The sequence below is a fragment of the Tachypleus tridentatus genome, chromosome 2, assembly GCF_004210375.1.
Source record: "Tachypleus tridentatus isolate NWPU-2018 chromosome 2, ASM421037v1, whole genome shotgun sequence".
Lineage (NCBI taxonomy): Eukaryota > Metazoa > Arthropoda > Merostomata > Xiphosura > Limulidae > Tachypleus > Tachypleus tridentatus.
In genome coordinates this window covers 154,479,525-154,506,232 of record NC_134826.1, presented here as the reverse complement: position 1 = coordinate 154,506,232, position 26,708 = coordinate 154,479,525, and the positions used below count along the sequence as shown (strand labels likewise).

Here is a 26,708-nt window from a genome sequence, read left to right as displayed (position 1 = left end):
ACATATGTTTCTGGTGGCTGCCCAGGTCATTCTCCATCAACCCGGAAGTGCAAACCAGTTATGTGATCATGTCTACAGTTACTAAACTCACTATCTTCTAGCAGACATCTGCCCACTCAACCTCAGGCAAAATCCTAGGAGGTCGACAGACCTCTGTCTCCAGAAAAGAAGCTGTGTGGGTGCATATCAGAGGGCTCTCTACCCTCCCTCCTTACTGAATGACAGTGGCACCACTGATACCTTGGAACTGTCAAGGTTTATATTCCAACTTGGATAAAATTAAGGCCAAATTAATTCATACCATTCAGTATGTCTCTCCTTACAGAAAACTTTCTTCCATCCTGCCGATACCATTCCCCTTCAGCAGTTTTCCTTCTTTAGGAAAGACAGGTTGTGCGATAGTAGAAACCATGTTGATGTGGCTTTGCTGGTCACCCAGCATGTGCCCTCCACATCTGTGCCACTAGTTGTTCCATGTGAGATTGTGGCAATTCATCTCTCTTTTGGTTGTACCGTCAGTATTTGTTTCATCTACTTGTCTCCATGAAAGACAGTCAGTAGGATCTAGATATTTTTTTAGATCAGTTGCCATTTCTAATTCTCCTTTTGGATGATTTTAATTTATATAGTCCTCTTTGGAACATGGGGCCTGTGCCTGCATTGATGGAAGAGGTCATTCTGTGGAGCATATGCTCTCAAATCATAATTACTCTCCATTCAGTAATGGTTTGTTTACTTACTTTCATGCACCAGTCGCCTACTATATATCTGCTTACTCTCACTTTCAGTGATGTCGAGAAACCCACTTGTTGAGAAATTTATATGCAAAAACGGCTTGTTTGGGTTGAGAAAATATTTTACATAGAAGAGCGAACAACGTTTCCGACCTTCTTCGGTCATCGTCAGGTTCACAAAGAAAGAGGTAACTGACCGGAAGCTGACCACATGTTTGAAAGGGGTTGTGTAACTGAGTGTCGGAATGTAGAGGGCAGTGTTAGATGTTTGAATATATAATTTTATTTATTTTATTATATTAATATAGGTATAAAGGCATTCCTTTATATTGGTTTATTTTGGGTTTAAGCTGTTGTATAAGTAAGGCTTCTTTAATTTTGCATTTGTGTATGTTTGTTTCTTTATTTAGTATTTGAGTGTTTTCTATGGTTATGTTGTGTTTATTTGACTTGCAGTGTTCGAAAACGTGTGAAGGTGACTTTTTATGTTCTTTGAATCTGGTTTCCATTTTTCTACTTGTTTCTCCAATATAGAAGTCGTGGCAGTTATCACATTGTATTTTGTAAATAATGTTGGTGTGGTGTTTGTCAGTGTAGTTTTTACATAGTATAGACCTCAGTTTTGTGCCTGGTTTTTGAATAAATTTGGTATTAACTGGAATGTCATATTTTGTTACTAATTTTTGCCAAATGTTGGTTATTTGTTTGCTGATGTCAGGAATATATGGTATACAGCAGTATATGGTTTCGTGATTTTTTGATTCGTGAGATATATTTACTTTTGTTGGTTGATTTCGCTTTCTGTCTAGGTGTGTGCATATAATGTTTTCTACGGTTTGTGGAGGAAACTTATTGATGTTGATGAAGTATTGTTTTATTTTGTCCAATTCATTGTTAATTTTATCTGGTGAGCATAGTTTTATGGCTGTGTTTATTTGGTTTCTTATTAATATAATAAGATAAATAAAATTATATATTCAAACATCTAACACCGCCCTCTACATTCCGACACTCAGTTACACAACCCCTTTCAAACATGTGGTCAGCTTCCGGTCAGTTACCTCTTTCTTTGTGAACCTGACGATGACCGAAGAAGGTCGAAACGTTGTTCGCTCTTTTATGTAAAATATTTTCTCAACCCAAACGAGCCGTTTTTGCATATAAATTACTCTCACTTTGTTCTCATTTTTCTTGGAGTGTGGAGAGTGATTCATGTGGCAGTGATCATTTTTCCATAATCTTGCATGATACTGGCTGTTGTCAATGGTACTTTACCCACATGCCACAGTAGAAGTTGGACTAACCCCTTTCAATTTTACTTTCCAATGGCCAGGAAGTTGACAATGGCTTTGACATTTTTAACACCCTGTGGGGAAGGTTTTCTTATATTTCCAGCTCTTCTGCCTTTTTCCCAGCCTTCTTGGTTATCAAGACTTGGGTCAAGAGATTTGCCACTTTTCTTTTTGGAGATGGGTCTCTCTTACTACAATTTTCCATTCACTATGGTGGAAGTGCTAGTTGCTCTTTGTTCATCTAGCAGTAAATTAGTTGGGCCCAGTAGTATTCTTTACAGTATGCTATGCCATTTATCTCCTGCCTCTTTATCCTTCTGGCTGTATTCATTACAGTATGCTATGCCATTTATATCCTGCCTCTTTATCCTTCTGGCTGTTTACAACTGGATTTGGCAGGAGGATGTCTTTCCTGATGCTTGGTGCCAAGCAATATTATACTATCCCTTTTTAAGCCCAGGAAGGATCCCAAGATTCATTCCAATAAACTGTTGACCTATTGGTTTTACGAGCTGTCTGTGTAAAGTTTTCTCAGGTGTATCAGGGCACTGAACATCTTTTTTTCTGTTTCATGGGACTTGCTTTTGATCACAAGCTGACTTTTATTTCACATATCAAACAGATGACTGTATTCTGAGCTTTATGTTTGACTGTGTTGTATTTAACTTTGTATGAATACACTCAGTGATGTTTGTCTAGTTTTATTGGAATTAACCTTTTGTAGCTTTATTCTGTGCCATTTGTCAGCTCTTGTTGGAATTATCTACATGTAATTACATCATGGGCTGTTGTGTTTAACTTCATATTTTTCACATGTTGTATGTATGTGATAAAGGTTGCATAGTGAATCGTATATTTTCTACAATATCTATTCGTGTATTTGAATAAAGATTATATCTGTTAAATTAGAGTATTATAACCATTTAACATATTTCAAGCTTGAGTATGTAGTATCATATTACATCTGAAGTAAGATGGTCTGGAACTACAAGATCGGGGATGTAATCTATATACATGATGTTAAAATATGTGTTTGGGTCAATCCTAACTCCTTCGAACCTACTGCACCAATCTCAACTAAAATGTGTGTGTAAACACTATGTACTATAGAAATGTCCTAAGGGTCTTAACCCTATTATTTCTATTTTCTAAAGCCTCTTGGTTAAGAACTGCAAACATGTTAAGTCAATCTTGGCAGATTGATGCTTCAGACAATGTTGAATATTTTAAAGAGATTTAAGGTCAAAGTATGTGAGTAGCTGGATTGGTTCTCAAACAACCATGTTTTTTTGTCAGTGAGATGTAGGGTATTCAAGGTGGGATCATCTCAAAATTATTATTTGTTGATATGTGGAAAACAAACTGAATGTTTATGAAAAATTTGTTATAATTTTAAAATGTTGAGATAAAGTTTATGTTCAGGTTATTACTCTGAAATATATGATTGCTGTTAAACTTATATTTTTTAAATCAAGTTTAAATGTTTACTGTCAGATGACAGGTATTTCAGCTTGTCAGATATAAATAAAATCACCATTTAGATATACAAGTAGATTTGTCTTTCTTTATTTCTGTACAAAGTATGTGATGAAAGCTATGTTTCAACATCTTCAGTTTTACATTTATCAGCTCTATAATATAACTATAGTAATTTATCATACATTCTTAGAAAAATTGTACTAATAATTTTGTAGTGCTTAAATCTTAAGGTTTGCACATCCTTAAGTAGTATTTCTACACATTTGTCATGTTATTAAGTATAAGTGATTACATTATGTATTGGTCAGTCATGTAAAACAGGTTTATTCTTGAGATATTCTATAATTTGAATATTTTTAAACAGTGATAAATGTAATGTTATATATTCGTAGTGGTATGGGGGAAAAGAATATTTTTAGCACATGTGTAGATAGTTCTACTTCTGCTCCCCAGGTGGTGCAGTTACGTATAACTTTTGACAACTCACCTACACAGCACATGATTCATATCTTTTGTATACATGTACATGGTTTCAGGTTCACTCCCTCCCAAACTAGATGACTCAACACATAAAGGAATTTAAAAGTTCCCAGCTGATAACATTGTTACTGTTTTATATCACAATGGAACCTTATTTAATCAGAACATACTTTCTCTTCTACTGTATTACTTCTATTTTTACCAACTAAAAACTCATGGTTCAGTGTAAGAAAAGACCAAACTCTTCAGGTTTGGGGTTTAAGCCAAACTGTCTCATTCTCTGTTTTCTTTGGTGTGGCTGTTCTACCTCAAGCCTGGTTCACCTGTGGACAGTGACTTTACACACAGTATCTTCACTATGGAACAGTGAGTTTAACTCTTTCTGTTAACTATTTGTAAGAACTGCTGCTGTATACCTTCAACTACAATGTGTGTATGTAGATAAGTATTAATTGTGAAGATACCCAAAGATACATAATAAAGTCGGCTGTATTTTTATAGTTAGTGTACGATATGTCTATATTTTTTAAACAGATTATTACAATTTTTTGTGTATAAGTAATATATCATCCACTAACACTGTAGAGCTTGCATGTATTAACACTAGATTATCAAACATTAATACTGGTTCTATGGTGTTCTTATTGGGTATCCAGTATCTCAACTGAGTTTCTGTGTTTGTGCTTCTGAGATCTTTATATAACAGAATGTTAAAAACTGGCTTAGTTATGTACAATAGGATATGGATGGCTGGGTTCATTAAATAATGCTCTTTTAGACTGCTACTGTTGTGTATGTAGTCAGTAGGTTGATACCCCTACTTCACAGCTATTAATGAGGCCAACATTTTGTAATAATTCTTAATTATTTACTAAATGTTCAACTGAAACATTATTTAGATAGAGAGTATCTTAATGTGTTAGTAGATTATAACTTGTAACTTTTATGTTTAAGTTTATACAATACAAGTACATTCTGAATGAAAAAACAGAAAATTATAAGTTAAGATAATGAAACAGACAGGACATGAATAAACATTAACTCAACAATGTGTTTTGCAGACATAAGAAGAATGATTTTGTTATTAATTAAACATTATGAAACTGCATTATGAATTTAATTTTTCAATGTACATCACATAAGTATTCTTAAGAACACACTAGTTAATGATTTCTGTACATGTCACAGATGTCATGTAAATACAAGTTTGATTTGTCTTTCTGTACTTCATGTCACAAATATCACGTAAAGAGTAGTTTGATTCACAACTTTTTCTGTACTTGGTGTCACAAATATGTAAATAACAGTTTGATTAACGTATCTCTGTACATCATGTCACAAATATGTAAATAACAGTTTGATTCACGTATCTCTGTACATCATGTCACAAATATGTAAATAACAGTTTGATTCACGATCTCTGTACATCATGTCACAAATATGTAAATAACAGTTTGATTCACGTATCTCTGTACATCATGTCACAAATATGTAAATAACAGTTTGATTCACGTATCTCTGTACATCATGTCACAAATATGTAAATAACAGTTTGATTCACGTATCTCTGTACATCATGTCACAAATATGTAAATAACAGTTTGATTCACGTATCTCTGTACATCATGTCACAAATATGTAAATAACAGTTTGATTCACGTATCTCTGTACATCATGTCACAAATATGTAAATAACAGTTTGATTAACGTATCTCTGTACATCATGTCACAAATATGTAAATAACAGTTTGATTAACGTATCTCTGTACATCATGTCACAAATATGTAAATAACAGTTTGATTAACGTATCTCTGTACATCATGTCACAAATATGTAAATAACAGTTTGATTAACGTATCTCTGTACATCATGTCACAAATATGTAAATAACAGTTTGATTAACGTATCTCTGTACATCATGTCACAAATATGTAAATAACAGTTTGATTAACGTATCTCTGTACATCATGTCACAAATATGTAAATAACAGTTTGATTCACGTATCTCTGTACATCATGTCACAAATATGTAAATAACAGTTTGATTCACGTATCTCTGTACATCATGTCACAAATATGTAAATAACAGTTTGATTCACGTATCTCTGTACATCATATCACAAATATGTAAATAACAGTTTGATTCACGTATCTCTGTACATCATATCACAAACATGTAAAGAGTAGTTTGATTCACGTATCTCTGTATATCATATCACAAATGTCACATAAACAGAAGTTTCATTCATGTCTTTCTGTGCATCATGTCACAAATATCATGTAAAGAGTATTTTGATTCATGCTTTTATGTCTGTCATGTCACAAAAATCATGTAAAAAGTAGACTGGCTCATGTTTTCTTCTGTACACAGTATCACAACAGTTTTTTAAAATATGTTTTCTTTTACTTGGTTTCAGTAAAGTCAAGTAAAAATTGTGTAATTTTCTTCTGTTAAATTATGTCAATAATCTTAAGGTGTTTCATTTCCTTCTGTTAAATTATGTCACCAATCTTAGGGTGTTTCATTTTCTTCTGTTAAATTATGTCACTGATCTTAGGGTGTTTCATTTTCTTCTGTTAAATTATGTCACTGATCTTAGGGTGTTTCATTTTCTTCTGTTAAATTATGTCACTGATCTTAGGGTGTTTCATTTTCTTCTGTTAAATTATGTCACTGATCTTAGGGTGTTTCATTTTCTTCTGTTAAATTATGTCACTGATCTTAGGGTGTTTCATTTTCTTCTGTTAAATTATGTCACTGATCTTAGGGTGTTTCATTTTCTTCTATTAAATTATGTCACTGATCTTAGGGTGTTTCATTTTCTTCTGTTAAATTATGTCACTGATCTTAGGGTGTTTCATTTTCTTCTGTTAAATTATGTCACTGATCTTAGGGTGTTTCATTTTCTTCTGTTAAATTATGTCACTGATCTTAGGGTGTTTCATTTTCTTCTGTTAAATTATGTCACTGATCTTAGGGTGTTTCATTTTCTTCTGTTAAATTATGTCACTGATCTTAGGGTGTTTCATTTTCTTCTGTTAAATTATGTCACTGATCTTAGGGTGTTTCATTTTCTTCTGTTAAATTATTTCACTGATCTTAGGGTGTTTCATTTTCTTCTGTTAAATTATTTCACTGATCTTAGGGTGTTTCATTTTCTTCTGTTAAATTATGTCACTGATCTTAGGGTGTTTCATTTTCTTCTGTTAAATTATGTCACTGATCTTAGGGTGTTTCATTTTCTTCTGTTAAATTATGTCACTGATCTTAGGGTGTTTCATTTTCTTCTGTTAAATTATGTCACTGATCTTAGGGTGTTTCATTTTCTTCTGTTAAATTATGTCACTGATCTTAGGGTGTTTCATTTTCTTCTGTTAAATTATTTCACTGATCTTAGGGTGTTTCATTTTCTTCTGTTAAATTATGTCACTGATCTTAGGGTGTTTCATTTTCTTCTGTTAAATTATGTCACTGATCTTAGGGTGTTTCATTTTCTTCTGTTAAATTATGTCACTGATCTTAGGGTGTTTCATTTTCTTCTGTTAAATTAGTCACTGATCTTAGGGTCTTTCATTTTCTTCTGTTAAATTATGTCACTGATCTTAGGGTCTTTCATTTTCTTCTGTTAAATTATGTCACTGATCTTAGGGTCTTTCATTTTCTTCTGTTAAATTATGTCACTGATCTTAGGGTCTTTCATTTTCTTCTGTTAAATTATGTCACTGATCTTAGGGTGTTTCATTTTCTTCTATTAAATTATGTCACTGATCTTAGGGTGTTTCATTTTCTTCTATTAAATTATGTCACTGATCTTAGGGTGTTTCATTTTCTTCTATAGATTCAGTGCATAACTGAAAATCCTTTATATATGTTCTCTAGTTGGTGTCACAAAAGTCATGAGCTGGTTCTCTCTGCAGGTGTATCAGAAGTCACGAGCTGGTTCTCTCTGCAGATGAATCAGAAGTCATGTGAAGAATATGATGCTTTAACTTTCATGGCTTCACAGTGCTCAACATTGAAACGGGGTTTTCCACAAGATCACTTGTATGTGAATAACCTTCAATGTACTTGCTTTATGAACTTGACCTTTCCAAATCAACTACTCATGGGTAAAGCAGAAGTGTTTCAGTATCCATCTCCATTTATACCTTGTATTGAATAATAAGGTACGGTCTGTTTTTCCAAATATGAACAGGGTTTCATGTTCACCAGTTGTGCTCTCCATCACATTATGATCCAGTGGAGTACAGGAGTCTTTACTACTGTTCAGTTCTAAACTGCTTGGATAGTCAACCATGGAGACACCCTCCTGAATAAGTTCTACTAAAAGATGGGAATAACCATTCAGTGCAGAATAGAGTGGTGGTGTTCTCTAGGTGTAGGTGGCATGCTATTCTTCAGAATGCAATGTATATTCACAGTTGAATGAGATGTCAAATTGCAATTCACTCCTTCATTTGGGAGTTTTCATCTTACCCCTGGGTGGATGTCAGTACCCTATAACTGGATTTTAGAATTAGAGTAGAACCAATCAACACAAGGTTTCACACATGTTTGTGGTTGTCGGTATTCCTCGCATGATCATACTCTTTCTGTGTTGTGAGTCACAGAGGAGGTTAAGGGAGGTTGTTCCATTTCTGTCCTTTCTTACTGTATCCTCAGCGTTATGGCTATTTTTGGATGGTTCCAGTTAGTTTCACTGTTGAAGGAGTTGATTTATATTATATGAACAATATTTCAATAGCAAAGAATGGGTCTCTAGACAAATAGTTCAAAGTTAACATGTTGTTCTTGGCAGTGGGAGCAGTTCTAAATTCCCTCCAGTCTCATCCAAACTCCTCAGCATCTCCCATGAATATCAATTAACAGCCACTGTATGCCTAGGAACATTTCCTTTTATATTATGTGGGATTAATTTACATATATAATTACACAGTTAGGATCATTATCTTGCCACTTAGATATGTTCCTCTCTTTTTCCACCCTTATCTACCACACATTTCATGAATGAGTGAAGAGTATACCAAGTTCAGAAGTGATGCAGTCCCCCTCATCAGACCTTTGTATTTGATTCTCTCATTTCTAAAGGTATCCTTCAGATGCTCTGGGGATTACTTCTATCATTCCATATTCAGTGTGGTTTTCTAGCTAATCTTATGAGAAGGTAAGTACTGTTATAATTTTCCTATACTGAAATATGTTTCTTATAAGTGCTTATTTTCATACCATTCCTTCTTTTCCACTTTCCTCCTGTGCTTACATCTTTTGACAAACTTTCAAGTAATAATTTCATAGAGGCATGTAGAGAGAGACACACAAATTACCTATTTCATACTCTTATTTGGTGGAGAGGTGATACATGAGAAACACGTTGGAATCATTAAAATCATGCTGGTGGCATGAGTTAAGATGGCAGCACTAGATGAAAATAGCTAATCTTCTGAGAGTAAGTAAGTACCTGTCTCAAATATGTTTTTAATAAAGGAACATTATAACATTCAGACATTACCATTTATATCAAGATATACAGTCAAGATATGTTAACAAGTAGAGTAGCAAACACATTCATGCAGTTTGACATTTATCAAGATGTACAGTCAAGCTATGTTAACAAGTAGAGTAACAAACACATTCAGGCAGTTTGACATTTATCAAGATGTATGGTCGAGTTATGTTAACAAGTAGAGTAACAAACACATTCAGGCAGTTTGACATATATCAAAATATACAGTCAATCTATGTTATCAAGTAGAGTAACAAACACATTCAGGCAGTTTGACATATATCAAGATATACAGTCAATCTATGTTATCAAGTAGAGTAACAAACACATTCAGGCAGTTTGACATATATCAAGATATACAGTCAAGCTATGTTAACAAGTAGAGTAGCAAACACATTCATGCAGTTTGACATTTATCAAGATGTACAGTCAAGCTATGTTAACAAGTAGAGTAACAAACACATTCAGGCAGTTTGACATATATCAAAATATACAGTCAATCTATGTTATCAAGTAGAGTAACAAACACATTCAGGCAGTTTGACATATATCAAGATATACAGTCAAGCTATGTTAACAAGTAGAGTAACAAACACATTCATGCAGTTTGACATTTATCAAGATATACAGTCAAGCTATGTTAACAAGTAGAGTAACAAACACATTTAGGCAGTTTGACATATATCAAGATATACAGTCAAGCTATGTTAACAAGTAGAGTAGCAAACACATTCATGCAGTTTGACATTTATCAAGATATACAGTCAAGCTATGTTAACAAGTAGAGTAGCAAACACATTCAGGCAGTTTGACATATATCAAGATGTATGGTCGAGTTATGTTAACAAGTAGAGTAACAAACACATTCAGGCAGTTTGACATATATCAAGATGTATGGTCGAGTTATGTTAACAAGTAGAGTAACAAACACATTCAGGCAGTTTGACATATATCAAAATATACAGTCAATCTATGTTATCAAGTAGAGTAACAAACACATTCAGGCAGTTTGACATATATCAAGATATACAGTCAAGCTATGTTAACAAGTAGAGTAACAAACACATTCAGGCAGTTTGACATATATCAAGATATACAGTCAAGCTATGTTAACAAGTAGAGTAACAAACACATTCATGCAGTTTGACATTTATCAAGATATACAGTCAAGCTATGTTAACAAGTAGAGTAACAAACACATTTAGGCAGTTTGACATATATCAAGATATACAGTCAAGCTATGTTAACAAGTAGAGTAGCAAACACATTCATGCAGTTTGACATTTATCAAGATATACAGTCAAGCTATGTTAACAAGTAGAGTAGCAAACACATTCATGCAGTTTGACATTTATCAAGATATACAGTCAAGCTATGTTAACAAGTAGAGTAGCAAACACATTCATGCAGTTTGACATTTATCAAGATATACAGTCAAGCTATGTTAACAAGTAGAGTAGCAAACACATTCATGCAGTTTGACATTTATCAAGATATACAGTCAAGCTATGTTAACAAGTAGAGTAACAAACACATTCAGGCAGTTTGACATATATCAAGATATACAGTCAAGCTATGTTAACAAGTAGAGTAGCAAACACATTCATGCAGTTTGACATTTATCAAGATATACAGTCAAGCTATGTTAACAAGTAGAGTAACAAACACATTCAGGCAGTTTGACATATATCAAGATATACAGTCAAGCTATGTTAACAAGTAGAGTAGCAAACACATTCATGCAGTTTGACATTTATCAAGATATACAGTCAAGCTATGTTAACAAGTAGAGTAACAAACACATTCAGGCAGTTTGACATATATCAAGATGTACAGTCAAGCTATGTTAATAAGTAGAGTAACAAACACATTCAGGCAGTTTGACATATATCAAGATGTATGGTCGAGTTATGTTAACAAGTAGAGTAACAAACACATTCAGGCAGTTTGACATATATCAAGATGTACAGTCAAGCTATGTTAACAAGTAGAGTAACAAACACATTCAGGCAGTTTGACATATATCAAGATGTATGGTCGAGTTATATTAACAAGTAGAGTAACAAACACATTCAGGCAGTTTAACATATATCAAGATGTACAGTCAAGCTATGTTAACAAGTAGAGTAACAAACACATTCAGGGAGTTTGACATGTATCAAGATATACAGTCAAGCTATGTTAACAAGTAGAGTAACAAACACATTCAGGCAGTTTGACATGTATCAAGATATACAGTCAAGCTATGTTAACAAGTAGAGTAACAAACACATTCAGGCAGTTTGACATATATCAAGATGTACAGTCAAGCTATGTTAATAAGTAGAGTAACAAACACATTCAGGCAGTTTGACATATATCAAGATGTACAGTCAAGCTATGTTAATAAGTAGAGTAACAAACACATTCAGGCAGTTTGACATATATCAAGATATACAGTCAAGCTATGTTAACAAGTAGAGTAACAACACATTCAGGTAGTTTGACATGTATCAAGATGTATGGTCAAGTTATGTTGACAAGTAGAGTAACAAACACATTCAGGTAGTTTGACATGTATCAAGATATACAGTCAAGCTATGTTAACAAGTAGAGTAACAAACACATTCAGGCAGTTTGACATATATCAAGATGTATGGTTAAGCTATGTTAACAAGTAGAGTAACAAACACATTCAGTCAGTTTGACATATATCAAGATGTACAGTCAAGCTATGTTAACAAGTAGAGTAACAAACACATTCAGGCAGTTTGACATATATCAAGATGTACAGTCAAGCTATGTTAACAAGTAGAGTAGCAAACACATTCATGCAGTTTGACATTTATCAAGATATACAGTCAAGCTATGTTAACAAGTAGAGTAGCAAACACATTCATGCAGTTTGACATTTATCAAGATATACAGTCAAGCTATGTTAACAAGTAGAGTAACAAACACATTCAGGCAGTTTGACATATATCAAGATATACAGTCAAGCTATGTTAACAAGTAGAGTAGCAAACACATTCATGCAGTTTGACATTTATCAAGATATACAGTCAAGCTATGTTAACAAGTAGAGTAACAAACACATTCAGGCAGTTTGACATATATCAAGATGTATGGTCGAGTTATGTTAACAAGTAGAGTAACAAACACATTCAGGCAGTTTGACATATATCAAGATGTACAGTCAAGCTATGTTAACAAGTAGAGTAACAAACACATTCAGGCAGTTTGACATATATCAAGATGTATGGTCAAGTTATATTAACAAGTAGAGTAACAAACACATTCAGGCAGTTTAACATATATCAAGATGTACAGTCAAGCTATGTTAACAAGTAGAGTAACAAACACATTCAGGGAGTTTGACATGTATCAAGATATACAGTCAAGCTATGTTAACAAGTAGAGTAACAAACACATTCAGGCAGTTTGACATGTATCAAGATATACAGTCAAGCTATGTTAACAAGTAGAGTAACAAACACATTCAGGCAGTTTGACATATATCAAGATGTACAGTCAAGCTATGTTAATAAGTAGAGTAACAAACACATTCAGGCAGTTTGACATATATCAAGATGTACAGTCAAGCTATGTTAATAAGTAGAGTAACAAACACATTCAGGCAGTTTGACATATATCAAGATATACAGTCAAGCTATGTTAACAAGTAGAGTAACAACACATTCAGGTAGTTTGACATGTATCAAGATGTATGGTCAAGTTATGTTGACAAGTAGAGTAACAAACACATTCAGGTAGTTTGACATGTATCAAGATATACAGTCAAGCTATGTTAACAAGTAGAGTAACAAACACATTCAGGCAGTTTGACATATATCAAGATGTATGGTTAAGCTATGTTAACAAGTAGAGTAACAAACACATTCAGTCAGTTTGACATATATCAAGATGTACAGTCAAGCTATGTTAACAAGTAGAGTAACAAACACATTCAGGCAGTTTGACATATATCAAGATGTACAGTCAAGCTATGTTAACAAGTAGATTAACAAACACCTTCAGGCAGTTTGACATATATCAAGATATACAGTCATGTCAACAGTTAGATTAACAAACATGTTCAGTCATTTTGACCTATATCAATATGAATAGTGAGTGAAGTCATGTTAATAAGTGGATTGTCCTTCATGCATGAATGGAGGTCGAAGTGTGCAAATATTGTTATTTAGAGTGCCATTCAACACAGTATTTGTGTTTGTCTGATTTATTGATTGTTTAGTTGATTTAGTAAATACACAAGCATATTAAAACTGCAGATGTGGGTTTCCATGGCTCTGAGAATTTTCAAATAAAATACACAAACTATATGATGGGAAAAGTTATTTTTTTTATCACATGAAAATAACCTTATACTCCAGCCTATAGAATTTGAGTCAAACTGATTTCAACTTTGCCATAAATTTAGTACATGTTTTTGTAACTCATCTGGTTTCTTGTTTACAAAATAAATCTTGGATATTTTTTTATTAACTTATCACAGTGTATGTATGTAAACTTAGCAAATAGTGAATTATGGTATCGGATGTACAAAACTTTTTAGTGTAAGCATTATTATTTGTTTTTTGGAGTTAATATTTCATGGCTGGTTTATATAACAAGTGTTAAAATTAATTATTTGAAAGGTCATAGTTGTTACAAGTTTGGTTGCAAGTGGCATGCTGTGTTTACAATTACTTTGTTGTCTAGGTTTTACTAATATTGTTGACATTACATTACTTGAATAATTTATATTTTTCAAGTTCTCAGTGAATAAGGTATTGATATATAAGGGACTCGTGATCCCGAGTTAAGAGAACTAAACAAAATGTGAAGTTAGCTGGTGTGTGAGTGATTAAGGGACAGTATTATAATGTCAGTTTCACAATGTAATGGAGATTAGCCAAATAATTTTTCTTGTCAGAGGATGTTCTAAAGTAATTGAACCAGCCTGTGTAGACTTTAGTAGAGTAGATGAATTACACTGTGTAACAGTATTTTTACTACAGGTAGTGTAACTGAATTACACTGCGTAACAATATTTTTACTACAAATAGAGTAGGTGAATTACACTGCGTAACAATATTTTTACTACAAATAGAGTAGGTGAATTACACTGCGTAACAATATTTTTACTACAAATAGAGTTGGTGAATTACACTGCATAACAATATTTTTACTACAAATAGAGTAGGTGAATTACATTGTGTAACAATATTTTTACTACAAATAGAGTAGCTGAATTACACTGTGTAACAATATTTTTACTACAAATAGAGTAGCTGAATTACACTGTGTAACAATATTTTACTACAAATAGAGTAGGTGAATTACACTGTGTAACAATATTTTACTACAAATAGAGTAGGTGAATTACACTGTGTAACAATATTTTTACTACAAATAGAGTAGGTGAATTACACTGTGTAACAATATTTTTACTACAAATAGAGTAGGTGAATTACACTGTGTAACAATATTTTTACTACAAATAGAGTAGGTGAATTACACTGTGTAACAATATTTTTACTACAAATAGAGTAGATGAATTACACTGTGTAACAATATTTTTACTACAAATAGAGTAGGTGAATTACACTGTGTAACAATATTTTTACTACAAATAGAGTAGGTAAATTACACTGTGTAACAATATTTTTACTACAAATAGAGTAGATGAATTACACTGTGTAACAATATTTTTACTACAAATAGAGTAGGTGAATTACACTGTGTAAAAATATTTTTACTAGAAATAGAGTAGGTAAATTACACTGTGTAACAATATTTTTACTACAAATAGAGTAGGTGAATTACACTGTGTAACAATATTTTTACTACAAATAGAGTAGGTGAATTACACTGTGTAACAATATTTTTACTACAAATAGAGTAGGTGAATTACACTGTGTAACAATATTTTTACTAGAAATAGAGTAGGTGAATTACACTGTGTAACAATATTTTTACTAGAAATAGAGTAGGTAAATTACACTGTGTAACAATATTTTTACTACAAATAGAGTAGGTGAATTACACTGTGTAACAATATTTTTACTACAAATAGAGTAGGTGAATTACACTGTGTAACAATATTTTACTACAAATAGAGTAGGTGAATTACACTGTGTAACAATATTTTTACTACAAATAGAGTAGGTAAATTACACTGTGTAACAATATTTTTACTACAAATAGAGTAGGTGAATTACACTGTGTAACAATATTTTTACTACAAATAGAGTAGGTGAATTACACTGTGTAACAATATTTTTACTAGAAATAGAGTAGGTGAATTACACTGTGTAACAATATTTTTACTAGAAATAGAGTAGGTAAATTACACTGTGTAACAATATTTTTACTACAAATAGAGTAGGTAAATTACACTGTGTAACAATATTTTTACTACAAATAGAGTAGGTAAATTACACTGTGTAACAATATTTTTACTACAAATAGAGTAGGTGAATTACACTGTGTAACAATATTTTTACTTTTTTTTGTTCCTAGACAGAAAGTGTTATTTCCCAGTTGCTTATGCCTAAAGTAAATGGAAAAGACCTATTTTTCTCTTCAAACTTTACTTTTGTGACCTGGGAACGTATAACAAAAACATGATGAGAAACTATATTTGGGTGCTGATATGTGAAAGTGATTTACATTGCAGTTCTAAATCTCGAAAAACTACTCACTTCTAAATATTTTTGTATAACTTTAGTATAGATACATGTAAATCTTGATTCATATGTTGTTTTATTCAGACTTTATTTAAATGAAAATGTGCAAATTTGTTCATTTTTGCACAGAAAATAGGTTAAATTCTAAGTTTCATTATCCAGGCCACAAAAGCAAAGTTTGAAGGGAATAATGGCCATTTTCTGTACTTTTACAACATACACAATTAAGAAATAACACATATTATCCAGGAACAAAATTTGTGTTACATAGTGTTATAGACTGAGTTGTATCATGAGAGAAAATTATATCAAGTTCAGGATAGAAGTATGGTACCCACAAGTGGAGTAACTGAATTATAGACTGAGTTGTACCGTGAGAGAAAATTATATGAAGTTCTATACAGTTGTGGTACCCACAAGTATAGTAAGCAAGTTACTGACTGAGATGTACTGGGAGAAACAGTTGTATGAGGTTCAGGATACAACTGTGGTACCCAAAAGTACAGTAGGTGAATTATTGACTGACTTGTACCATGAGAGAAAGTCATATAACTGAGATTAAAAATATATATGAAAGTAACTGTTACTAATATGGAGTGAGGTGTTACGAGTCTACTTGTGTTTCAGAAAGTTAATTAACAGTCATGTAATAAGATTTTAAGATGTATATAAAAGTAACTGTTACTGATAGGAAGTGAGGTGTTAAGAGCCTACTTGTGATTCAGACAGTTATCTAACAGTCATGTAACTGAGGTCTGAAGATGCATATGAAGGTAACTTAATGATATGGAGTGAGGTGTTACGTGTCTACTTGTGTTTCACAGTTATCTAACAGTCATGTAACAGATTTGAAGAAGTATATGAAAGTAATTATTAATGATATGGAGTGAGGTGTTACAAAACTACTTATGTTTCACAATTATCTAACAGTCATGTAACTGAGGTCTGAAGATGCATATGAAGGTAACTTAATGATATGGAGTGAGGTGTTACGTGTCTACTTGTGTTTCACAGTTATCTAACAGTCATGTAACAGATTTGAAGAAGTATATGAAAGTAATTATTAATGATATGGAGTGAGGTGTTACAAAACTACTTATGTTTCACAATTATCTAACAGTCATGTAACTGAGGTTTGAAGATATAAATAAAAGTAACTGTTAATGATATGGAGTGACATGTTACGAGTCTACTTGTATTTCAGAGTTATCTAACAGTCATGTAACTGAGGTTTGAAGATATAAATAAAGTAACTGTTAATGATATGGAGTGACATGTTACGAGTCTACTTGTATTTCAGAGTTATCTAACAGTCATGTAACTGAGGTTTGAAGATATAAATAAAGTAACTGTTAATGATATGGAGTGACATGTTACAAGTCTACTTGTATTTCAGAGTTATCTAACAGTCATGTAACTGAGGTTTGAAGATATAAATAAAGTAACTGTTAATGATATGGAGTGACATGTTACGAGTCTACTTGTATTTCAGAGTTATCTAACAGTCATGTAACTGAGGTTTGAAGATATAAATAAAAGTAACTGTTAATGATATGGAGTGACATGTTACGAGTCTACTTGTATTTCAGAGTTATCTAACAGTCATGTAACTGAGATTTGAAGATATAAATAAAGTAACTGTTAATGATATGGAGTGACATGTTACGAGTCTACTTGTATTTCAGAGTTATCTAACATTCATGTAACTGAGATTTGAAGATATAAATAAAGTAACTGTTAATGATATGGAGTGACATGTTACGAGTCTACTTGTATTTCAGAGTTATCTAACATTCATGTAACTGAGATTTGAAGATATAAATAAAGTAACTGTTAATGATATGGAGTGACATGTTACGAGTCTACTTGTATTTCAGAGTTATCTAACATTCATGTAACTGAGATTTGAAGGTGTATATGAATGTAACTGTTAGTGAGATGGTGTGAAGTGTTACTAGTCTACTTGTGTTTCAGTATAAATTAGATCATTAAATGTCATGTTCTTCTAAAGTGCGTGTCACACCTGATATATTAAAAGTACATGTGAAAAGATATGGAACATTATAAACCAAACAGCACTAAAATTACTTCTTTAAAACAGTTCTAACTAATATCCAAGCAGTATTAGGAACAAATTGTAGTTTGTAACTGGTAGTTATTAGGTGTTTCATAATGTGATGTTTATATGCAATTAACATTTCTTTACTAGAGGAACAAGATGAAGGAGAACAGTCATTAGAAGAGACATCTGGTCCAGGGGGTAATGACAGTGTTTCATCAATCTCGGTCATTAGTGTTGGGCCATCTCTTCAGACTGGACAAGGCAGCAGTGGTGAAGACAGCACTCAGAAGAGACTGTACATCAATCTTGACAACTGTTCAGAATTCAAGAAAAAAAGTACAGAATCTAACAAAAGTATATCAGTATCATTAAATCATATTTGTACTGAGGAAGAGACTGTTGTTAGATCAGAAAGTGGTTCTTGTGTCAGTGTGAAACAGGAACCAGAAGCTGGAATAAGCCATGAAGAACTTGTGTCCTCTCTTAGACATGAAGAAAACAGAGAGGATGGTGGAACTACTTTAAAACCTGTGTCTCTCAGACAGTCTGAGGTTGATCTTGAAAACTGCCATGTTGAAGAGAACAAGTGTGAACTTCCACAGGTTGCCACTAACGAGGAACAGGGCCAGGTTCCTTACCAGACACATCAACAACAACAACTTGCTGAAAGTATTACCACAAAACTCTTAATTACATTTATAGATGATGCTGTGAATGTAGTACATAGGATTGCAGCCCAACAACAACATAGGCAAACAGAAACAAAGAGGCAACATGGTGTTGAAGCACCCAGGCAGGTTACTGGTGAAGACACCATCCATGAAGTGAAGCCCAAGAAAGAACAGAGAATAAATGGTGAACAGCTTGAAAGAATATCACACATGTTATCAAACGTTTTGTTAGAAGATGCTCTTCATACAGTCATACAGATTTACTGCAGACCGACAGTCATGGTTAGATGTACACATCCAAGGGGAGAGAGTCAAACAGTATCTGACCAGAATGTTGTCAGTAAGAAGGTTAATTCCATCCTAGCCACTTTAGATTGTCCAAGGTCCCCAAAAGAGAGGTATCGTCCTCAGGACTTGATGGTTTTGTCTGTTGTCCCAGATGACATAGAAGATGTACAGTTGGGTCCAGTACTTAACACATTTCATGTAAGTTTAGTTTTTACACTTTTGTAACTGTTTAACATGTAACACATAATTTAATAACAATAAGGTCTATTTATGCCATCTGATCCACTAAACTAAACTTTAACATAAAAATAAGATACTCAAAACTAGCCTTCATCATTCACATATTTATCAAACCTTTCTTTAAATCCTTTTGAAGTAAGTGCATCAGCCACATCTGATGGCATTTCATTGCAAGAGGCAATAAACAGAAGCTGTCCTAGCTGAAGATTACTCCTACCTTCTAAATTTCACTTTGGTATTCTCATTCTACACCACTACTACAATAACACTACGTAACACAAATTTTGTTCCTGGATAGTATGTGTTATTTCTTAATTACTTATGTTGTAAAAGTACAGAAAATGGCCATTATTTCCTTCAAACTTTGCTTTTGTGACCTGGATAATGAAACTTAGAAATTAACCTATTTTCTATGTAAAAACGGGCAAATTTGCACATTTTCATTTACATAAGGTCTGAATAAAACAACATATGAGATTTACATGTGATTATACTAAAGTTATATAAAAATGAACAAAAACGTTTAGAAGTGAGTAGTTTCGAGATTTGCGACTGTAATGTAAATCACTTTTCATGTATGAGCCCCAAATATAGTCTCCCATTATGTTTTCGTTATACACTCCCAGGTCACAAAAGCAAAGTTTGAAGAGAAAAATAGGTTTTTTTCCATTTATTTTAGGTATAAGCAATTTGGAAGTAACACTTTCTGTCCAGGAACAAGAAACAGTAAAAATTGTGTTACGGTGTGTTATCAGTTCCTTTAAACACTAACACCTCAATAAGATCGTGTATAACCCTTCTTTTTTTGTATGACAACATTTCGATTGTAGTATCCCTTCTCTGAACGCTTTACAACAAAATTAGGAACTCTTTAGACTGTATATTCAATGTTTGTGGTCTCCTGTTACACATTCCATGCTAAATGTAATTGATTAGTCACAAATGCTGTTCACACATTTTGATTTGGAGACCTCATTCTACATTCATGTGGATGTTGGTTCCTAGCTTTGAGGAATTGAATCCATCCTTTTAATACTAGCTCGTATGTAGGTGATTTTTTGCATACAGTCCGATGCCCCCTAGCCACTCTACACCTCTCAATTACAATTTTGTGTTTCATGAATTATACACGTGGACGAAGAGTGTACCTCACTCAGAGGTGATGTGTTTCCCCTCTTCTGACTTTTGTATCTTTTTCTCTCATTGTCAGGAGTGCAAACACTTAGGGATGCTGCCTTGCAGTGTTGCTTGCTGCTGCTTCTTTGTGTGTTATTCTAGCTAATGTTGTGAGAGGAGGTAAATACTGTATCAGAAGTTATAAGTTTCTTGTATTTTCAATAAGTATTTACTTTCACCACTTCTCCAGTTGCCTACACCTTCTGCCAAACTTCAGAGTGAAGGTTTGATAGAGGACTTACATGAATATAGTGTGCTATTGTTGGTTCATGGATAATGCATGACATAAAGATATACTAATTCCAATAAGGGGGGAGCACAAGACTTGTGACATGAAAAAAAGTTTGAATAGAGAGGGCAGCACTGAATGAGAATAGCTAATCTTTTGAGAGGAGGTAAATGCATATTGGAAATACATTTTCAGCATAGGAAAATCATAACATTGAAAGACATATATAATATTTTAAACATCTGTAGTAACAAAAACTATGTGTTGACTGAGGATAACTTGATCAAAAAATACAAGGGGTTTAGTGTGAATGCACTACAAGCTGACTTTCTGACATCATACACACTTCCTACCTCAACATATGATGTTATTGCTATATTTTAAGATTCCAACAACATTTTCATATATTTTTAATGTTTAAGAAGTAACTGGAGTTTTTTTGTTCAGTATATTGGTTTTTTTCTAAATTTTGGATCAATAGACTGAACTGTTTGATGAACAAGAGTGGTTTGAAGATGACCTAGGGTTGTCCAGTAAGGAGAGACAAGATGACCAATTACTTTTGCAACAGCAGTTTTTACTTGAGCAGTATCAACAGTATTTCTACCAGCAAATTCCTAACAAACCACCACCACCATACACCCCTCCCCAGTCTACTGCCCCTAGGTCAAAAGTTGACCTTCAGAGGGCTGCTCAGCCCAAGGCATTTTCTATTGTCCCTCAGAGTTATGAAGAAGTAAAAGAGATAACAGATAAGGCAGCAAATGATGTTTTTGAAAAACTAGTCTTGGGTCACAGTCTTTCAGACATTCATTCTAACGACCAGTTTGAAGAAGAGCAAAATGTTGAGGAAATTACACAACTGAGTCAACAGAGCTTCGAAACTTTCATCTTCAGCTTGGTAAAAGAAATAACAGCAGATTTGTACAAGTAAGAAATTTGATTCTTATTGTGGGGAGCTTGTAATTTTAACACTGTATATCTTGAATTTGTACAGTTCATTTAAAGCTAGCTACAGAAATGATAGTGATTGTAAACCTTGGTTATTAGTGGATGTTTAGTTTGTGTTACTGGCATTTAGTTTGTTTAACTGTACTTGGAGAAACACTACTAATTGTAAAGTTTGTGTTACTGGACATTCAGTTTGTTTAACTTTACTTGGAGAAACACTACTAATTGTAAAGTTTGTGTTACTGAACATTCAGTTTGTTTAACTTTACTTGGAGAAACACTACCAATTGTAAAGTTTGTGTTACTGGACATTCAGTTTGTTTAACTTTACTTGGAGAAACACTACTAATTGTAAAGTTTGTGTTACTGGACATTCAGTTTGTTTAACTGTACTTGGAGAAACACTACTAATTGTAAAGTTTGTGTTACTGGACATTCAGTTTGTTTAACTTTACTTGGAGAAACACTACTAATTGTAAAGTTTGTGTTACTGGATGTTTAGTTTGTTTAACTGTACTTGGAGAAACACTACCAATTGTAAAGTTTCTGTTACTGTACATTCAGTTTGTTTAACTTTACTTGGAGAAACACTACCAATTGTAAAGTTTCTGTTACTGGACATTTAGTTTTTTTAACTTTACTTGGAGAAACACTACTAATTGTAAAGTTTTTGTTACTGAACATTCAGTTTGTTTAACTTTACTTGGAGAAACACTACTAATTGTAAAGTTTGTGTTACTGGACATTCAGTTTGTTTAACTTTACTTGGAGAAACACTACTAATTGTAAAGTTTTTGTTACTGGACATTCAGTTTGTTTAACTGTACTTGGAGAAACACTACTAATTGTAAAGTTTTTGTAACTGGATGTTTAGTTTAAGTTTACTTGGAGAAACACTACTAATTGTAAAGTTTGTGGTACTGGATGTTTAGTTTGTTTAACTCTACTTGTATGTTTGTTTGATGTGTTTTGTGAAAGTTATTACCACATCTTCAGTTCACTTTGTAGGTGCATTGCTTATGTATACTCTGATTTTCATAAAGAGAAAGTTACATTACTATTGTAGTGTTTATTTTGAAGCTTTAGCCCTTTGTGTAGTTTTGTTATAGTACGATTGTACTGTTTATTTTGAAGCTTTAGCCTTCTGTGTAGTTTTGTTATAGTACGATTGTACTGTTTATTTTGAAGCATTAGCCTTCTGTGTAGTTTTGTTATAGTACGATTGTACTGTTTATTTTGAAGCTTTAGCCTTCTGTGTAGTTTTGTTATAGTACGATTGTACTGTTTATTTTGAAGCACTAGCTCTTTGTGTAGTTTTGTTATAGTACGATTGTACTGTTTATTTTGAAGCACTAGCCCTTTGTGTAGTTTTGTTATAGTACGATTGTACTGTTTATTTTGAAGCATTAGCCCTTTGTGTAGTTTTGTTATAGTACGATTGTACTGTTTATTTTGAAGCACTAGCCCTCTGTGTAGTTTTGTTATAGTACGATTGTACTGTTTATTTTGAAGCACTAGCCCTCTGTGTAGTTTTGTTATAGTACGATTGTACTGTTTATTTTGAAGCATTAGCCTTCTGTGTAGTTTTGTTATAGTCGATTGTACTGTTTATTTTGAAGCTTTAGCCTTCTGTGTAGTTTTGTTATAGTACTGATTGTACTGTTTATTTTGAAGCATTAGCCTTCTGTGTAGTTTTGTTATAGTACGATTGTACTGTTTATTTTGAAGCACTAGCCCTTTGTGTAGTTTTGTTATAGTACGATTGTACTGTTTATTTTGAAGCACTAGCCCTTTGTGTAGTTTTGTTATAGTACGATTGTACTGTTTATTTTGAAGCACTAGCCCTTTGTGTAGTTTTGTTATAGTACGATTGTACTGTTTATTTTGAAGCACTAGCCTTCTGTGTAGTTTTGTTATAGTACGATTGTACTGTTTATTTTGAAGCTTTAGCCTTCTGTGTAGTTTTGTTATAGTACGATTGTACTGTTTATTTTGAAGCATTAGCCTTCTGTGTAGTTTTGTTATAGTACGATTGTACTGTTTATTTTGAAGCATTAGCCCTCTGTGTAGTTTTGTTATAGTACGATTGTACTGTTTATTTTGAAGCTTTAGCCTTCTGTGTAGTTTTGTTATAGTACGATTGTACTGTTTATTTTGAAGCATTAGCCTTCTGTGTAGTTTTGAAAGATATGTTCTTGTGTATGTAAGTAGGTAAAATAAGAAGTTTTAAAGTAAATGAATGTTTTAGATATATGTTATAATACTTAATGTTGTTGTGTTTTCAGTATTGGAAAAGAAGAGATTCTACCTGTCTGGGTTCGGAAGCGACAGTTAACACCCAAACCTTTATTACCATCCAATGCCAGACAGTTCACCACAACTGTTGAGAACTGTGTAGCTCAAAAGCTAGGACTTAACTCTTGTAACAAATCCACGATTTCTTCTCGTTGTGGTTTCAAGAAACTGGTACGTAAGAAAACAGACTTTGTTGACACAATCTTGATACAGGAGCTAAGGGAAGAGGAACAAGAGTGGGTCAGTTATGATGAAGATGAAGTCACAGTCAAAGTACAGATAGCTAGTGCCATATTCAACCTTTTACTTGAAGATACCATCCATCTAGCTAAGAGGCTGTTTGAAAGAACCAGTCACTTTCTAGAGAGATAGCTATTTAATGTTGTTCATTGTATATAGGACTTGATTTTAAAAGTTATTTAAACTGTAAATAAGAAATTACCACTTCCTAAGCACAGAAATAAGTTGTAGAAAAATTCAACATTGAGTTTCAGTTATTGATTATTTCTTTACAAGGAAAGAAGCTTATACATGACAACAGAAGTTTCAGTTGGATCTATAATCCATATTTATGGTTGATTTCTTGTGTGTGTGCTCTGAGTAATTGGTAAATAATTACATTTTGTATATAACTGTCATTAACAAGGGTTTATCTGGTAAAAAACAATATATTCAAAGAAGTTTACCAGCAAGATTTACAAAACTGATAAGTAGTCTTCAAATGAGATGACTTGTTGCATGATTGTGTACATTTTATAATTACTTAGAAACATAGTTGTTATCATAAAATAACATCAACTTGCCATGAAAGATGATGTTTACAGTTTCCCCATTCGACTGGTACTTTTGTGGAAAAGAATTCAGTTGCTATAGAGAAGGAATAAATTGCTCAATAACTGGAAAATGTATGAGAAGTGAAAACAAATTTAGGTTTCGGATTTTGTATTAGTTTGTGTTATGTTTGTAAATAATCAAATTCAATCACTTCTGTAGATAAAGTGACAGATAAGCAGTTTGTAAATTCTTTCATTAGTGTGTTGTGTAATTTATAACATAGCCAATAACACTTAGATATCATAATGTACCATAAAACAAAACATAACATTGGCCAGAACTACAGAGATATGGTTTTATGGTAGGGAAGTATACGAGTTCACAATGAGAGTTTAGAAGTGGTAAGATATTGTTTCTCCTTGAAGTTCCTACTAAAATCTTTATTGGATGTTAAACACCTTCTGTGGAAGATTATAGAACTTAATGGACTCAATTGGTAAACATTCCTGTAACTTTTCAGTCAGTTTAGTCCTAGCATGAAACAGACAGACATCCAAGTAAACTTATTCTATCCATCCTGGTACACACTATAAAGATAGCTGTGTAGTGAAATTAATTGTTTTGTAATTTCAGTAGGGATATTCCAACCATGGCATTGTTTTGTAAAATTATCAGCTTATTAGTATGTGCAATTAAGTTATTTCTGTATATTTTGTGTAACACTTAATAACATTTCATAGTGCAAACTCATTCCCCATATTGAGGGTGTATTTTCTCTTTTATGTTACTAATGCTTACAAGATAACACTATACTTTTTATGTTTTGAAAAGAAATAAAGTATTTCCACTGGAATATTAAATTTTGCTTTTTTGTGTATTGGTTTCTGTGCTTAAAACCAAATACTACCATTAACCAACACTTTCTGACCTGTACTGTCCTATCTACACATTCCTACCTGATTGTTACAAAATTAAATTTAATAAGTATTGTAATTTATAGAACATATAAACATACTATCTTTTATTGTAATTTTCATGATGAACTTGGTTCAAAATGCCTTCCCTCTGTCATTCATTAACAAAAGTAGTTTTGAATACATCAGTAAAGTTTACAACTTCAAGATTCCCAAATGTCATATCACTTTAATGTTATTTTTCACTGGTTCTCAAGGCATCAAACTAAGAAGAAACAATGATTCCCTAATGGACTCATCCCAAGTTAGTCTAAGAGTGGTCTTCAAAATAAATAAGCTACTTTTACTACTTAAAGAAGATATCTCCTTTAAAAAAATCACTGGTGGTATATCAATACAGTTGTCCATGTTACAAGCTTGATTATATTAAAGCAACGATCTGAACCCTACGTGCCATGATTCAACAGCTCTGGAATCTACAATGATCTAAGCAAACACTGTAATGAGAAACATAACATCGAACAGCTCGAAATAATATACTCGGCAAAAGATGAATGGATACAAAGGGAAAAGTGCTATGAGTTCGTAACCTAAAACTTCTCAGTGTGGATTCCTGTATATGGTGAAGGGACCTAACTTCTCAGTGTGGATTCCTGTATATGGTGAAGGGACCTAACTTCTCAGTGTGGATTCCTGTATATGGTGAAGGGACCTCCCAGGGAAGGTTCTGCTCTTTAAGTTTACCTCCTCTAGGATCTAAACATCCACCCACGTGTTTTCCATGTGTGACAACCCATGAAGGGAAGGAGAGGATCCTGGTGGTTGAGGGATCCAACCCTAATACACCACTTTGGCCTTGAATTCCTGTAGACAGGCAGCCTTGGGTCAATTGCCTGGTCACTCGGGCTACGGTCAACCAAGCACCAGTGTTGGATGTTCTCAACAAG

The 26,708-nt window shown here is 33.0% G+C and overlaps 1 protein-coding gene across 2 annotated transcripts in view; it reads left to right on the top strand.

Annotated features, from left to right (window-relative positions):
* Positions 1 to 25,714, top strand: part of LOC143245407 (uncharacterized) — a 42,934-nt gene extending 17,220 nt beyond the window's left edge. For both annotated transcript variants that reach the window (XM_076491713.1, XM_076491714.1), the window contains 3 exons: positions 18,371 to 19,380; positions 21,309 to 21,757; positions 24,064 to 25,714. In XM_076491713.1, coding sequence (XP_076347828.1) covers positions 18,371 to 19,380; positions 21,309 to 21,757; positions 24,064 to 24,445 — 1,841 coding nt within the window. In that variant the 3' untranslated portion in view covers positions 24,446 to 25,714. The remainder of the gene's footprint in view (positions 1 to 18,370; positions 19,381 to 21,308; positions 21,758 to 24,063) is intronic.
* Positions 25,715 to 26,708: the final 994 nt, after the last annotated feature.